At 41.3% G+C, this 18,018-nt stretch overlaps 1 protein-coding gene across 3 annotated transcripts; it reads left to right on the top strand.

Annotated features, from left to right (window-relative positions):
- The first annotated feature begins 949 nt into the window (after positions 1-949).
- On the top strand, positions 950-17,503 carry skic8 (SKI8 subunit of superkiller complex). 3 transcript variants are annotated; one of them, XM_064930546.1, is made up of 12 exons: positions 985-1,055; positions 1,232-1,278; positions 2,344-2,432; positions 4,958-4,985; positions 5,125-5,230; positions 5,324-5,496; positions 6,544-6,692; positions 12,620-12,713; positions 13,280-13,373; positions 15,543-15,635; positions 15,980-16,058; positions 16,989-17,503. In XM_064930546.1, exons 5-12 carry the CDS (start codon positions 5,211-5,213, stop codon positions 17,076-17,078), a joined length of 792 nt encoding a protein of 263 aa, XP_064786618.1. In that variant the 5' UTR covers positions 985-1,055; positions 1,232-1,278; positions 2,344-2,432; positions 4,958-4,985; positions 5,125-5,210; the 3' UTR covers positions 17,079-17,503. The 3 variants fall into 3 exon arrangements, with proteins under 3 accessions (XP_064786616.1, XP_064786617.1, XP_064786618.1); XM_064930544.1 differs by lacking the exon at positions 2,344-2,432 and having other exon boundaries at positions 950-1,055; XM_064930545.1 differs by lacking the exon at positions 2,344-2,432 and having other exon boundaries at positions 984-1,096.
- Positions 17,504-18,018: the final 515 nt, after the last annotated feature.

Raw genomic sequence — 18,018 nt, 5'->3', positions numbered from 1 at the left:
CTGTTCTGTGAAGGGAGTAGTACACAGCGTTGCACCAGATCTTCAGTTTCTTGGCAATTTTTCCCATTGAATGGCCTTCATTTCACAGATCAATAATAGACTGACGAGTTTCAGAAGAAAGTTATTTGTTTCTGGCCATTTTGAGCCTGTAATCAAACCCACAAATGCTGATGCTCCAGATACTCAACGAGTCTAAAGAAGGCCCGTTGTATTGCTTATTTAATCAGGACAACAGTCTTCAGCTGTGCTAACATAATTGGAAAAGGGCTTTCTAATGATCATTTAGCCTTTTAAAATGATAAACTTTGATTAGCTAACACAACGTGCCATTGGAACACAGGAGTGATGGTTGCTGATAATGGGCCTCTGTACACCTATGTAGATATTCCGTTAAAAAAAAATCTGCCGTTCCCATCTACAATAGTCAATTAAAACATTAACACTGTCTACACTGTATTTCTGATCAATTTGATGTTATTTTAAATGGACAAAAAATGATATTTTCTTTCAAAAACAAGGACATTTCTAAGTGACCCAAAACTTTTGAACAGTAGTGTGTGTATATATATATATATATATATATATAAACGATTTAAGATGTATTTGGTACATAATTGGTTCAAATCATACTGTATGTGCTTGTATACTTGACTATAATTTACCTCCAAAGATATTTCATTACCCCCTAAAGAAGGTGGCAGCAATAGACCTTAAGTGTGAGTCTGCCAATAAATGAAACTTTTTTTTAGTGGGATATCGCATTTTGCAACGTGGTTTAAAAAAAGGGGGCACAGGAAATTAGTTTAAAGAGTATATTGAGTAGAACGTCATTAGCTATAGTCTCATATGTGTTTTGTTTTTTAAGAGCATCGGGGCTGGCAGGTAAGATTAAGTTTCTCTCTGACTCTGGCCCACACTCCAGTACAGTACGTGGCGGTAATGCACCATAACGTTGGATACCAACCGCCGATAAACCCCACCGAAGAAGAAGAACAGCGCTTCGAAGTTGGCTGCTTCCCGATTTCGACGCTTGCCTTGGTGCTCCAGTATCAAACGTAACATCACTAATTAATATGCATCTTTCAGCAATATCCAGGTGTTCTAGTTTATTATATTTTTTTCTGCATTTCTGTAGTAGCTATAACGTTAGCTAGCTTTACCAGGTAGAGAAATAGCTATTTAGCTAGCTAACTTTACTTAGCTAACGTTATGTGAATTATTTGACTTTCAGGACGTAAAACTACTTGCAAGATTTAACGAACAACCATGAGCACTCAAGTAAGTGAAATAATTAGCAAACGTTAGCCAAAGCCAAGGTTAGTAGCATGCTAAGTTAGCTAACGTTACTTCCTAGGTCTGTAATGTTCTGCTGTTTTAGGTAGCTAGCTAACAGTTAGCTGATTGGCTAATCTTGCGAGTAAGAAACATACAGGCGTGCTGAAATCAACGTGAGTGTGTCTGTTTCAGACATTCAGTCAGGTTCATTCATTCTCTCAGTAAGTCTCTGTTTGGGGGTGAACCAAAATCTGGATTTACAGAAGACGTTGAATATGGAGGTTCTCATTTTAAGCCATGAAGCAGTCATTCACGAGCATTTCAAGTTTAATAGTGTCAACATATGCTAGTGAGATACCCCTCCCTACCCGAGGTAGAACAAAACACATCCATGTTTTTTCACATCCCTAATGTCGCCCATTTATGAAATGGATGGTTGTGTAAAAATATTGTACTGCAAAAGTCATTGAATATTTATGAAGAAAGTAAGCTTTACCTTTTGGTAGATAATATAATAGACAACTTTCCAAGTCAAATTTACTCTCATTCAGTGCTGTATCATCCTATATGACAAAGATGCATACAGTTACATGTTTTTATTGTTGTGGCTAGTATAATCTAGCCACAGTGGGCTCTGACATCAGAATTTGTGTCCAAGGTAACTTGTCACAGATTCTCTTTAGGACCATCATGGATTTAGCCTTAAATCCAATATGGTGTCCAAAATCCAATATGGCTGCCATAATACCATTTAATGGAAGTTAGCTGTCCAGGTAGCTGCACAATTTTGGGATAGAGACTCACAATTCTAGGATAGATGCAGCGACAAGGCCAGTATCCTTCCTGTATGACTGTCGGGGTATTGGGGCTGTGTGGTGATAAGTTTCAAATTCTACATCATCGGGCACTCAGTATATGCGGCTTGCATTCCAACGATACCCATTGACTAATTGGAATGTTATCTCCGTCTGAATGATGCTGAGGATAAGAGTTTTGGATCCGTTCTGAAATGAACCCGGGCATTCCCACTCCGACCTGATATGCCTAAATATTTGTTTTTAAATATAGAGACCCATTCCGAGTGGACCCGAATACAACTAGTCTCGTTACATATTGACCTGGTCTGATCCGATCCAAGTAAGGGAAGCTGCAGAAAGGTAATGTTAAGCTACTTTTTATTAACCAGAGCTGTTAAAGCGTGAGAGGAGGGAGAGAGGTGCAGCTCTAGCATACGGGGATTGGCCCTACTGTGAGCGCGTGACATGGGGAGCAGGGAGGGCGAAATGGTAACCAAACAAGACGACTTACGCTATAGTAGACTAATAGCTGACATGGCTATGTTATTCACCATAAAATATGATTACGTAGTGCCTGTCTTGGACTGCATCAAACCGGAAGAAGCTACACTGAACAAAAATATGAACACAACATGTGAAATGTTGGTTTCATGAGCAGTAATAAAAGATCCCAGAAATGTTGCCGCCTCAAGTTTTGAAATTTTTAATTTTCCAGATTGTCTGACCTTCATGTCTTAAAGTAGTGATGGACTGTTGTTTCTCTTTGCCTATTTGAGCTATTCTTTCCATAATATGGATTTGGTCTTTTACCAAATAGGGCCAATTTTTTGGCTCTCCATGTCCCTGGATTTCAACCGCTAACTCTGGACATTCATACCTGGATCTCAGTTGGAAGAGTCCGTGGGTACTTCAGCTAGCTAGCTGCTATCCGTGTGACTATCGGCTTTTTTCACATACATTTTTTAAATTTTTCCGGACTCAAACATCAAAACACTTATTCTGGATATTTATTAAAAAGTTTTATTACCTCCAAATCTGCTGAAGAGTTCCATCAAGCACTCCTGGGCTACAATCACCTATCCGGACCCGTTTTCACTGGACATTCATGCGGACAGCCCCTCCGGACTATCCTTCACAACTGGACTGCCGAGTTACATCAATCACTCCTTATCTACCCCCGTTTTACTGAAGGAGTTATCCGGAAGGAGTGGTTCCAATACGTTTGACCGGATAATTATGCAATTATCTTAGATACAAAGACGGCTATCCTCCGTCGCGACCGTTAAGACAGCTATCGGCTGCTATCTGAATAGACAATCGGACAATTTATTTATTTTTATTTATTATTATTATTATTTTATTTTTTCTTGGGCCTCTATAACTATATCTATTGTTTTTTGTTGTTGTGTGATTTGGATTAATCCCCTCATTTCTCAAATTATTGCCTCGCCTGGTTCACCAACTACTTCTCTGATAGAGTTCAGTGTGTCAAATCGGAGGGTCTGCTGTCCGGACCTCTGGCAGTCTCTATGGGGGTGCCACAGGGTTCAATTCTTGGACTGACTCTTCTCTGTATACATCAATGAGGTCGCTCTTGCTGCTGGTGAGTCTCTGATCCACCTCTACGCAGACGACACCATTCTGTATACTTCTGGCCCTTCTTTGGACACTATGTTAACAACCCTCCAGGCAAGCTTAAATGCCATACAACTCTCCTTCCGTGGCCTCCAATTGCTCTTAAATACAAGTAAAACTAAATGCATGCTCTTCAATCTTGTAGGATTAATCCAAATGTTGTGGAACTTGTAGGATTTGTGAGGTGAAATGTGATCTTAGCCTTCTAAATCGATCGCTACCCGCACCTACCCGCCTGTCCAACATCACTACTCTGGACGGCTCTGACTTAGAATACGTAGACAACTACAAATACTTAGGTGTCTGGTTAGACTGTAAACTCTCTTTCCAGACCCATTTCAAACATCTCCAATCCAAAGCATTAAATCTAGAATTGGCTCCCATATTATCCTATCATTCCAAAGCATCCTTCACTCATGCCACTTGCCAAACATACCCTTGTAAAACTGACCATCCTGCTACCAATCCAAGAGTTTTGCGACTTTGCCCTTGCTGATGTAGGATGTAGCTGGCAGTGGCTGCGTTGTTGACTTTGTAGGCTAGCAGGCAGTGGCTGCGTTGTTGACACTACACTAATCACTACACTACACTAATCATGCCAAGAGTGTGCAAAGCTGTCAAGGGTGGCTACTTTGAAGAATCTCAAATATAAAATATATTTTGATTCAACACTTTTTCTTGATTTATTATGTGATTCCCAATGTGTTGTTTCATAGTCTTTACTATTTTACGATGAAGAAAATAGTAAAAATAAAGAAAAACCCTGGAATGAGTAGGTGTCTAAACTTTTGACTGGTACTGCAAATGTCTGCATGTATATATGTGTTGATGCTCATGTCTCCGCCCTAACAATGAGTTGTTGTCCGAAAAGCGTGAAGGCTATAGAAACGCATTGGGCTTATTTTGGCTTTGCCTCTTCCTCTCTGGATAAAATCAGACCTTTCCTGCTGCTGGATCAGTAATGGCAGTAATGAGTGATTTTATTGGCGGTGGATTTTGACCTTGTTTTTGAAGAACATACTGGCAGTAAGGACAATAGTTGCTTAGCGAAACTCCATTATTTTGTAAGTACTGAGTGAATTTTTAAGCTGGTGAATGGCAGCTGCCTGGGCTTAAAATAATTGCCATATTCAATGTCTCCTGTAAACCCAGATTCTGTTTCAGGTAGGGGGAAGCCATGTAAGGTGATCACATAATGAGTTGTGAAAGCTACCTGTGCGTGATTCAATAACAATTTATTTTCTTTCCAGTACAGTATTCTGTTCAAGCAAGAACATGGTGAGTTTTGTCTTAACTCATCCTTAATATTGTTACAGACTCATTACATATTGATATTCATATTTTCCTTCAAATGGAATGTCATTTGACACCTTGTAATTCCATTTTTGGTGTGTCTTATATGTGTGTTTGCCCTCAGCCCATGACGATGCCATCTGGACTGCTGCGTGGGGTAGAAGTGAGCGGGATGGATTGGAGACAATAGTCACTGGCTCTCTGGACGACATGGTGAAAGTCTGGAAATGGTAATACACTGCATATTTTGAATCCAATTGAATTGAGCCAGTACGGTCGGTCTACACTAAGTTGACTGCTCTGTTCTCTCTCTTGCCACTCAGGTCAGACGAAAAACTGGAGCTGCAGTGGACCCTGGAGGGCCACCAGCTGGGTATAGTCTCAGTGGACGTCAGTCCCAACGGAGCCATAGCAGCCTCCAGCTCGCTGGATGCCCACATACGCCTCTGGGACCTTGAGTTCGGCAAGCAGATCAAGTCCATGGATGCGGGCCCAGGTAGGACTGGTGGCTTTTCAGCCACATTCTGTCCGGCGAGGGCATGTGTAGCAGCAAAGGCTGGGGACAATGCAATTTTCATTCAGGAAATTAATGTAAACTCCATGAATTGAAAAAACCCATTCGGTTATTTTTTTTCATGATTTGGGATTGACCCCAACCCTGATCTTCAACATTGAAGATGAAGTACTATGCTCAAATGTGGTTCATAGGGTCAGGTTTTGTCAAGCTGCCACCCTGTACAAGGCTCACATGGCTCAACTGAGTGACCACGACCAACAAACTTGCAGCCAAAGCTATTGAGACAAGACATATTCCCCTCTGCAGTTGTGTATGATTTGTTTAGTTGTTGACTAATTGTAGTTCAGGCCAGAGCCATAGGAGTTATAACTCAATAAATTGGTTATAAAGCCTGCTGAGCTGACTAACATTGTGACTGTTCACCAGTGGTGGCAGCCCTCCGCTCCTCTCTCTGATTGAGAGGTTGGGTTAAATGAGGTAGACACATTTCAGTTGAACACATTCAGTTGTACAACTGACTAGGTATCCCCTATCCAAAACAAAACGTCTGTTTAGTGAGTCCGACAGATCAGGCAGTAGGGATAACCAGGGATGGTCTCGTAAGTGCGTGAATTGGATCATTTTTCTGTCCTGCTAAGCATTTAAAATGTAATGAGTACGTTTGGGTGTCAGAGAGAATGTATGGAGTAAAAATGTTTGTTTTTTTTCTTCAGGAATGTAGTGAAGTAAAAGTTTTCCAAAATATAAATAATACAGTACAGATACCCCAAAAAACTACTTAAGTAGTACCTTAAAGTATTTTTTACTTAAGTGCTGTTCACACTGTACAGTACCCTCAAGGGTCACCCAGGATTACACCTTTATTCTGTTTCTCTTGTCGTTCCAATAGAACAGCTTAAGGAGAAACAAAGTAGCACAGAAGTGTCCTGGCTTTTACTTCTGTGGGCTTCAATGTCACCCTTATGTTTTCTCTCTCTGGTTTTCTGTATTCAGTAATGTAATGAAGGGTATTTTGTCTCACTCCAGTTGATGCATGGACAGTAGCCTTCTCCCCAGACTCCAAATACATTGCCACAGGAAGCCATCTTGGAAAGGTCAACATCTTTGGGGTTGAAAGCGGCAAGAAGGAGTACTCTTTGGACACCAGAGGGAAATTCATTCTGAGTATAGCCTACGTAAGTAACAATCAAGATTGAATGTTTATTGTGGGACATTTTACTGATTATTACAGTGGAACAAGTGTTCACTCAAAATACATTATATAGGTCCCCACACACATTTTTCACACTATTTTACAGTGTTTGCTAGTTTCAACACCATAAAACAGGAACATCTATTTTGACAGCACTGGGCTTTTTAAAAATAATAACACCATACACACACACAATTAGCATAAGGGCTCTCCATTTGCACTCTGGGAGAGCAATTTGTGAAAATGACTTAATGCGCATCTCTGTAAATGCACTACACCCAACACAGGCTGGTCGTTATGAGTTATGTTGACTTGAGTATAGAACATCTCTGGGAATGCAGTTATTTCTAATACTTGTTTCGGTGTGTCACTTATGGGGATACGCCTTAGGGCGGGTCACAAGCTTGAAGTATCCAATCACACAGCATCTGTTGAACAGGTAATGTGGCGAATGACGTGAGCCCCTCTCTTACATAAAGAGAGCCACTCTCCTACCAACTGGTCATTCTCACGACTTCTTTGAGGAAGTGACTGTGTTCACTAAAAGCTCTCAGAACGACTAGATTCCTGTCTTCCTACTGAACCGTTCTCAGGCAAACCGTGAGGGTAATGCTGATGTATGTAGGACATTTGCTCCTGTTGATTTTAGTGATGCACCAATATGAAATGTTTGGCCAATACCGATATTCAATATTTTCTTGCCAAAAAAACTAATCCAACATATTTCAAATTTTAGCTGCCTTTTAAGCATTCTCGTACAGTTAAATAGTACAAACAACACACACACCATACTGACCAAAAAGTTATTTTGTTGGCATTTACTTAAGTTGGCATTACCAGTAAAACATAATCAAAAGCCATTTATTTCACTTCCTGTTTTGTTGTTTATTTGTTCAGTCGTTTCGTTCTCAACCAGGATTTCATCATACATGTCAAGCAGGGAAGTTTCAGCTCTGTCCGTGGCCTCTCTTCCTCGGTGCCCACCAAATGTCAGCCGTGAAGCTAATAGCAGTGACGCTATTACTGTGTAACTCCGGTAGGGCAACATCTGAAAAACAGCACACTTGGTAGTGTGTTACGGTGCTCGACCAGTCGGCGAAGACCAACATCACTCACGACAGAGAACGGTTGATTGTCAAGGGCAATGAGTCCCATTATCTTGGCGTTAATGGATTTTGCTTTTGAGTTGTCTCGCTGAAATGTTCTTACTCTTTCAAATCACTGCTGGACTTGGTTGACTGCTCAATCAACACAGCGGGTATTGTGGGTTAGGAATGCTATGTTGCAAGTGTAGCGCAAAATTTTATGTGGTGTCATTGCGTCATGTACCTACGTTATATAGGTCAGCTTTGACATCGGTTTTCACATCGGCGTTAAACTGGACCTTGTGTTGACGTTGGCATTTTTAGCTAATATTGGCCGATTCGGATATGTTCACCGATATATCGTGCATCCCCAGTTGATAGTGTTGAGTGCTGACCGAAAGGTACATTTTGCTTCAAGTAGAATACATTTTCTACTCGTCAGTCTCCATTTAGCTAGTGCCTATCAACAGAATTTCACAATTCCTATGCGTTCATTAATTAAAATCATTCTGTCTTTTTTAAAGAATTTGTAAGATTCTTATTTGCATAAAATAGTCTTATCAAAATTAGATAATAGTATTTTTTCTCGGAGCACGCTGCCATAAAACCACGAACAACAGTTTATATACAAAATATGACGTCATTGGTTATAGAATGAATCTCCTCTCGACCAAGACAAGGAAGGTTCAAAAGTTAATTCCAACCCACTAGCGCACAATCCTGACACACACACACACACTATATCAAGATTAACTTCTGAAGTCTCACCATTATCCATCACGATTCAGCAGACAGTTCCAGATAACGGAAAACCTAGGGAGGCTCTCGCTGTCTTATCTAAACGCTCCAGAGTTAAAGTTGAGTCGGTTCAAACAGGTTAATGATCCTTTTTGCTTACTTAAAACCCTCAACCCATTCCTCCCCAACCTAGTTGGAATGGTGTTTATTATGTTTAATTACTCCTTGTTCATGCTACATAATCCCTTCCATATGAACTAACTTTATTAATCAGATATAATAAAACAGGGTGGAGTTATAGTTATATTTAAATGTAGATATTGTTTAGTCATTATTCATGAAATTCCTATCAGTGCCACACTGCTAGCTGTAGAGACTTTGTTAGCTCTCGCCGCAAGGTGCTAACCCGTCTAACTCACCGCAAGGCTAGCTGCACCAAACTAGCTTTTCTACCTGCAACGGTAGAATTGCTAGCTCCTCTGTCGTTTATCACAACACACTCACAGGCCGTGTTGACTAAACTGGCCGCCCTAGCTTCACAGCCCGATGCTCGAGAGACACACAGTTCGTGGAGAGACAAGAAAAGCATGGACTTCCTCAAGTAAAGTGTGCTAACTAGCTAGGCTATTAGCCACAAGGCAAAAACTACCGAGCACACACTTTGCTTGAGGAATCATATTCCTCGGAGCCATTGAGCCTGCTACCCTTGCACAGGGAGAACCTAGCTGGCCTCCTGCCCCCATCCAAGAACTTTCACACCCGTATGTCGGGCGAAAATAGCGGGCAATGATACACACCCCCGTGTGCTGCCTGCTTTGGTTTTGAGCGCGCTGCGGCATCACCAGCTAATCCCGGGTTCTGCGGGCATGGCCTGCTAACTCCTTTCACTGGCGAGTGCACAGAGCAAATCCCAAACAAAACGCATCAGTATGTGAGGCTAACCCACATAGCATCCTCTCGAGGGTGGGGTATGTACTATGGAGCCCTCGAATCACTATCAAAACAGAACCTCCATATCGACAAAGTAATACTCCAAATTGATGAGGAGGAAACTCAAATCCACTGCTCAAGGCCCTCTTCCGACTTCGTGAACTTTGGGCTGATCGATGTCTGTAAATGGGCAGCGACCAGGTTCTGTATCGACTGGCCTGCACCTGTGGGTGGTGGCAGCGTTGAAGGAAACTCCCCTCACAAACCATCGTGGAGAAACAACTCCTCCACGCTGTTCCTGCATGTGTGGCCTTCATATTCTAAAAGGTCTATGTGGCTGCAGCACATTCATTATGGGCATTGAACACAACGTTCTTACTTCTGGCCATCTGCGGTGCTGTTGTGGACACAGGTGAAGGTCAGCAACCCAACGCTGAAAGTATTTCAGCCAAGACCAATGCGACAAGATCTGTATCGCTGTAGTGTCCCCCCCCCAAATGTGTCCAGCACCACATTTTCTTAATGGAAAACCTTCCCTAGGTATAGTGTCAACGAGGAAGGTGGTGACGACAGGGTGAGTCATGAGGGAAGAGTAATAAACGGATTGTGGTCCCACAGCTCCGCCATGCTCGTATAAATTACATCGAACTGCTGACAGTGTTTCTTGCATTGATACACTTTCTGCCTTTCCTTCAAAATTCTCACATCCTTGTCAGGGCAAACAATATGATTGTGGTGGCACACAACCGTCAGGGTGGCACGCTCTCTCCGTCTACTCAGACCAACTGTCAAGATTATTCTGTGGATCTGGGAGACACACGGTCTAGCCACTGTAGATCTCTGCATCGCACAAAGAAACGTGGCTCAGTTGGTAGAGCATGGTACTTGCAACACCAGGGTTGTGAGTTTGATTCCCACGGGGGACCAGTATGAAAAATGTATGCACTCTCCTGTAAGTCGCTCTGGAAAAGAACGTCTTCTAAATGACTTAAAAAATCTGCATGTAGACACTCAATGCCCATTCTTTGCATTCACAGGATACGCACCACTGTGACTGGAAACGCTGGCACACCCTTGGCCAAGGGTGATGCTCTTCATGCTTCCTTCTCTGCTTGAACAGAGTGCGGGATGAAGGACTCAACCCTCACCTTGGTAGCCCCTCGATTGCCAGTCAGGCAATGGTTAGCGGAGATCATTCTCCTGCTTTATGACGAGCCCTGGTAACTACCGTTATACGGTTGCCAGCCGGGGGGGGGGGCGGGGGTTCGATGCAAATAGTTAATGTAGCCATTTGATTAGCTGTTCAGCAGTCTTATGGCTTGGGGGTAGAAACTGTTAATTAAAACCTCTTGGAACTCCCCATCCCGGATCCGGGATCGTGACTAAAGCCTCAGGCTCATTAGCATAACGCAACGTTAACGATTTCTGAAAATCGCAAATAAAATGAAAATAATGCGTCTGCTCTCAAGCTTAGCCTTTTCTTAACAACACTGTCATCTCAGATTTTCAAAATATGCTTTTGAACCATAGAAATTGACTAATTTGTGTAAGATTATGCAAAGCTAGCATAGCATTTTGAGTATTTAGTTTTCACAAAAACCAGATAACCAAATAAATAAAATCATTTACCTTTGAAGAGCTTCTGATGTTTTCTGAGGAGACTCTCAGTTACATACCAAATGTTTTTCCTGAAAGCGTCTGTGTGTAGGAGAAATGTTCCGTTTTCTTTGCGTCTGGCTACACAAACGAACCTACAACGTAAAACTTTTTCCGGATTAACTACATAATATCGATCTTGGCAAACGTTGTTTGGAATCAATCCTCAAGGTGTTTTTTCACATATCTCTTCATTGATATGCAGTTCGTGGAAGCTTGCTTTCCTCTCTGTATCCCATGGAAAAATACTGGCAGCTGTCTTTTGCGCACCAATTTCGGCGCAGGACACCGGGCGGACACCTGGTAAATGTGGTCTCTTATGGTCAATCTTCCAATGATCTGCCCACAAATTTGCAGACACCTTGGGGAAACGACAGAAAGGGCAGGCTCATTCCTCTCGCATTCACAGCCATATAAGGAGACAATGGAAAACAGAAAAATCCTGCTCATTTCCTGGATGCCGTCTCATCTTGGTTTTGCCTGAAGCTCACGTTCTAGGGCACGCACAGAAAATATCTTGGTAGTTCTGGACACGTCAGTGTTTTTCTTTCGAGCTATCAATTATATGCATAGTCGAGCATCTTTTTGTGACAAAATATCTTGTTTAAAACGGGAACGTTTTTCATCCAAAAATGAAATAGCGCCCCCAGAGCATCAACAGGTTAAGGAGCCTTTTGGACCTAGACTTGGTGCCCCGATACTGCTTGCTGTGCGGTAGCAGAGAGAACAGTCTGACAATTTTTAGGGCCTCTGACACTGCCTGGTATAGAAGTGCTGGATTGCAGGAAGCTTGGCTCCAGTGATGTGCTGTGCCGTACTACCATCTGTAGCACCTTGCGGTCGGATGCCGAGGAGTTGCCATACCAGGCCGTGTGTTTGGATCATGATAGTTTTTGGTCATGTGGACATCAAGGAACTTGACTCTCTCTACCTGCTCTACTACAGCCCCGTCGATGAGAATACACCAGTAGGCTAGCTACAGTTTAACACCATCTGCTCTGAATTTCACTCATTTCACATCATTCAACTACTTCGAAACGATACTATAACTCAATCTAAATCCATATTCCAATGAGACTGAGATCAAATGGTTGGTATAGAGATGCTTCGTAGTTATTTCAAACTATCAGTCACAATTGACAGTGCGAAATGTGAAGGGAAGGACACAACAAATGTGTGTAAAGTAGAGATAAAGAAACATGCGTAGAACATCTTACGCACATGCGCAGAAGCTTCGGGACCTTTAGTGCTCGGGAAGAAAGGTTGAGAAAAGTCAGGAGCCACAGCCTTTAAAGAATTGTCAGTGCTGCAACTATCAAATGTTCCTGATAATGAATCAGTTCTTCAGCTGGCAGTGGTTCATAGTTTTTATCCCACATTTTCCACGTGATTACATCAATAACATCTAGTTAAACGTTCAAATACAACTGCTCAAAACAAGCTTTATAACTATCAGAAATACTTGAATTTGAATTAAATTTTTCCCCTATCTTTTTTCCAGAGTCCAGATGGAAAGTACTTGGCCAGTGGAGCTATAGATGGAATCATTAACATCTTTGACATTGCCACTGGGAAACTACTCCATACGCTGGAAGGTACATTCACTGGCCTCTGTGTCCCTCAACCACTTTCTCCCACAGCCAAGCACCAATCGTCACGTCACCAGAATAAGACCCTTGTGCTTGATGCTGCCTTCCAATAAATAACATCACTGTGCACTTTAACACCCAGTGAAGGTCATTATAACTTATTTAATATGTAGCCGATTAAACTTCATGCTTTCCTGGGTTGTAGAGGGGGATACTATACCATTGCGTGATTACAAGTTTACGCCTATGGTTATTATATCAATATTTGCACATATAGGTGTTTTTGTCATTTTTCGCATACATTTATTTTACCGGCACAAAACGATCCCACATTTGAGTATTTTGTTTTGTCAACATTTGTTAAGTACTTTACTCTCATAAAAAGGTTGGATGGAAACCTGGTTTGTAAAACATTTCACTGGCTGCTATGTGACTCAATCTACAATGGACAATGTCAAGCGTCTTCATATTGAAGGTGTATAGCTCTCACGAATTGTCAGCACTGAAGACAAGCTGTGTGTGTGTTTTAATCAAGCATGCTGTCTCCCCCTCTCTCCACTCCCTCTCTGTAGGTCACGCCATGCCTATCAGATCGCTGACGTTCTCTCCAGACTCACAGCTCTTAGTAACAGCCTCAGATGATGGCTACATCAAGATTTATGACGTGTAAGTTCACTTGGGAGTCTCCGCCTGCTCTCATTTTAGGGTATTGTGGTGTAGAATAAGAGTCCTACAGACTGTTCCAAACAAATAAAAAAAATGCATGGCTGTATTGCTTTGTGTTCAAGGCAATGTATCCATGAATTGAGTATTGGGGATATATTTGAAACAACTTAAGAATCTTGGTGGTTCTCTTTGAGATCCAAATGAAATGTCAAATTACATTATGTCACACAGGTCCACGCTGACTTCCAGTGATGGCTCACCCTAAAATCACCCCAAAGTCTGTCAGATCTTTCAGACATCAACAGTGGTCTGATGCCAAGCAGTCCCTATTCTCATATTTTGGGTGTTGCTGTTGCCATCACGCTCCTTTTTTGGAAAACAATAAATGTTTTAAAATAATTAAATAACTGACACATATGGTTGCAAAGCTACTGGTAATATGGCAATCTTTGGTAATTTATACTTTATATCTTTTTTTATATTGTCCATAAGTTTCTAGTGGCTAGAACCATATGGTTCAAGATAAAATAGCCTAATTAATGAAAAGAGCATCTAATCAACAATAGCATTATTTTCAATTAACTTTTCCAACTTTTTCCACAACTGCCACCAGTTTGTAGCAAAAACACTGACAACAAAAACATAGTAAATATGCAGAAACCCTCATTAAACACCAATGGTATACGCTAAGTTGATGATAATTTACAACTTTTGTTATTTTATTAAAAAACATTTTATTATTTTACATGTGATTAGGCCACACAGAGGACCATAGATAATTAGACACCTGTGGAAATCTGAAGGGCCCAACAGGGCCACTAGATGTCACCTGATAAATTCCCACAGCGTTGAAAGTGACACATTCTGGTAGTTTAATGGTAAAATTCTAAAGTTTTGTAATGTAGCTTTTGGATTAATTCATATGTGGTGCCAGTGTATACACTATACAGTGCATCGGGGAGTATTCAGGCACCTTCACTTTTTCCACATTTTATGTTACAGCCTTATTCTAAAATAGATCAAATGCATTTTTCCCCCTCATCAATCTACACACAATACCTCATAATAAAGAAGCAAAAATTGGTTTTTATACATGTTTGCACATTTTTTTCAAATAATGAAACAACTTATTTACATAAGTATTCAGTTTCCAATGATCATCCTTGAGATGTTTCTTCAACTTGATTAGAGTCCACCTGTGGTAAATTCAACTGATGGAAAGACACACACCTGTCTATATGGTCCCACAGTTGATAGTGCATGTCAGAGCAAAAACGAGACAGGATTGTGTTGAAGCACAGATCTGGGGAAGGGTACCAAAACATTTCTGCAGCATTGAAGGTCCCCAAGAACACAGTGGTGTTCTTAAATGGAAGAAGTTTGGAACCACTAGACACTTCCTAGAGCTGGTCCCATCATGCAGTCCAAAAACAAATACAAATATATATATATTTTTATATAGTGTACTCTGGACAGCAGATAGATGGCATGATAGCGCAGCTGTTGAACAGAAAGGCTGAAATAGAACGCAACTCCAGCGACCGACACACACCAGTTTGCTACTAATGAATTTTGCAGTCTGGTTGACATGAATCAATTTATTGTAAAAAAGAAACGTAAATCTATTGACAATAAAAATGAGGGGGAAGAGCTGGAGAACACGACAGCTATGAAAAACAACCACCGGGGAGAACCTAGAAAATCAGGAAGATGGCGGCGGGAAAATGTAGTTGGCTCACGTGGCTCCAGTGGCTAAGAGAAGGATATGGTCGATTCAAGAACAAAAAAGTTACAAGAGAAATGGAGAGACAAGTGGGTTTTTTTGTACTGCATGATGGGACCAGCTCTCGGAAGTGTCTTGGTGGTTCCAAACTTATATATATTAAATGCATTGAATTGAAATTGTATCATTTATGTATTATGAATGGAAGATAGGAAAAATATAGTGAGCCACAAATTAAGGGCTCATGCGGGCCCGCACAATGAATACCACTGATTCAGAGTAAATTCTTCCCAGAAGGGTAGAGGCTGTTATAGCAGCAAAGGGGTGACCAGATCCATATTAATGCCCATGATTTGGAATGAGATGTTTTGACGAGCAGGTGTCCACATACTTTTGCTCTAATAGTGTATGTATTTTATTAAAACTTGGAAAATGTTGTTTTACAGGCAGCATGCCAAGTTGGCAGGCACTCTGAGTGGCCACGCGTCCTGGGTCCTCAACGTAGCTTTCTCCCCTGATGACACGCATTTTGTTTCCAGGTAAAGTGTGTGTGCGTGTCTTAAGTAACTGTTTTGGTTTTAAATAGTAAGTTCCCAGATCATATTTGATGTGATTTTATAATGGCAGGTGCCAAAGTCTAATTCAAAGACAATAAAACGATTGTCACTTGCATATCTTTCACCAATCCAGTTATGTAAAATCAGTTATAACGTCAATGATGGGAGAAGGAAGAGGTCCTATTTCCAAAATGTTCCAACAAGTTTGTTTCACATACATTCAGATTTTGAGGACAAGAGTCTACAGACTACAAATGACCGGTATAATGCCAAGAAGTGTTTTTTTGGGATGACAAAATTACTTTTTTTGTCTTTGGTCCTCTCAGTTCCTCAGACAAGAGTGTGAAGGTTTGGGACGCCAGCTCTAGGGCGTGTGTCAACACATTTTTCGACCATCAGGACCAGGTGAGAACATTCAGTCAACGGCTAATGGAACATTTTATTGGTCCTGAGGACCGTACATTTTTATTTAGAAAGCACTTCTCCTTTTACAATCCATAAAGTGCATGCTCGATAGTATATTCTGGATTAGGTGAACAGGACTCATAGCCTTAATCCCTCATATTATTTTCACCTACAGTCTGATCACAAAAGAAAGAAAATGAGGGAAGGGATTAATAATGTTATTGGGTCTAACAGCCATATACAATGCAGTACACTCATCTCTTGCCGACTTCGGTGTTACAGTGGCTGGCCACTCAAAAGAATATGGGAATTGAAGTGGCTGTTGTCCTACTATGCTCCCTCCTGTGTTTCTGTTATGTCTCAGTGTTGGCAGACTGAATAATCCGAGCTGTCGTTAGATCTCCACTGCAGACGCCTGTAGGGAGGCTTAATCTTCTCTGGAAGAAAGCTCCAAATTTACAGACATTGCTCTGAGGAGAGGAGAGATCAGAGGCAGTTGAGTGTCTGGTCTGCTTTCCATTTTTAGCCTCTTGTCTGAATGAAAGCTGCTAGGAAGTCAAGAGAATGATATGGACAAATGCAGCTGATTTTTAAAATCATCTCTCGTGTAGCAGTATCTCTCGTTCCGACTGGTCATAATAGACAGAGGAGCTCTTCTTGCTTTTCAGAGGTCGAATGGATTATAGATGAAAGAACATCACATGGTTGTCCCACCATCATTTAATCATTTCAAAGGGTGTTTTTTTTTTTTTTTTTTTTTTTTTACAGAATAGTAATATCTGAAATCTTTTCAGTCGATGGTACAGTCGTACACCTGCATTCTGAATTGGTTTCGAAATGCCTACAGAGTATTTTAAGTGACATGGTGTGTTTGTACACCTAACTGCTGCCTTGCATGTTGTTCAAGTCTTGTCGTCTGCTCCCCCCTAGGTGTGGAGTGTGAAATACAACGGCACAGGTTCTAAGATCGTATCTGTTGGAGATGACAGGGCCATCCATATCTATGATTGTCCCATGTGATGCACCAGCTCTCATTCCTACCACCTCTCCCAGCTGCAGACCAGGCAGCCTGAATACTGGCGCTCTAGTAAGAGTACCACAGCTTATCTTGCCTGGCTCATCCTACTTATGGTGCAGCTCAATATTCTGACTTGTCCTCCTCCTTCTCATCTTCACTGATTTGAAAATTCACATTCACAAGGCCTGCTCCTTCTTCTCGTGGAGATGGAAGGTGAGGAGAGGAAGTCCATTTAGACTATTGAGATGCACCTATGGCCTAACTCAGTCAGAACAGCCCATGGTTGCCCCACTGAGCCAGAGCTAAACTGCAATCAAACAATGATTGTGGGCGGTTCAATGTCATTGATTATTTTGCACTTCACTGTACCTTGCCCTCCCTTTGTTGTTCTCAAAATAAAGGATTTTTTGTATTTTCATTTCCCAAACTAATGAGTTAATGTTCCTTCCTACCGGTGCATGATTTATTCAATTAACTTTTCAACATTTGCAGTACATTTTCAGAATGGTAACCTAGTCATTTGTGGAGATTTAAATGAATGTCCCCGCAAATTCAAATACAGCAGATGTTTCCCAGACAGTTATGTTTAGAAAAACAAATACTGTACACAGGATTTCTGTGAAAAGTGAGGAAGCACACATTTCAATCCGCATGAACTTCCATCTCAGGCTGGCACCAAGGCTACAGTTAGTTATCCTATTACATTACATACAACATGCTCAAGAAGGTCTTGCAAACCAGTGCTCCATCCTGTGACCAAAAATCAGTACTGCATATAGAATTAATTCCTATTCCAAAGTGTTAAGAAAACTGCAACTTAATGGACACATTTGCACTTTGCCATGCCCCCATTGTAGAGAAGGAAAATGAGTTCACATTAAGGGGACTTTTGCCCATGTCAAGGTGGCACAGAAAAGTTTCCCCTAGGATTTTTTTTCCCCC

The sequence above is a fragment of the Oncorhynchus masou genome, chromosome 22 (genome assembly GCF_036934945.1).
Source record: "Oncorhynchus masou masou isolate Uvic2021 chromosome 22, UVic_Omas_1.1, whole genome shotgun sequence".
In the NCBI taxonomy this organism is placed as follows: domain Eukaryota; kingdom Metazoa; phylum Chordata; class Actinopteri; order Salmoniformes; family Salmonidae; genus Oncorhynchus; species Oncorhynchus masou.
Note: the sequence above shows the minus strand (reverse complement) of the source record. Positions and strands in the feature narration are given on the sequence as shown.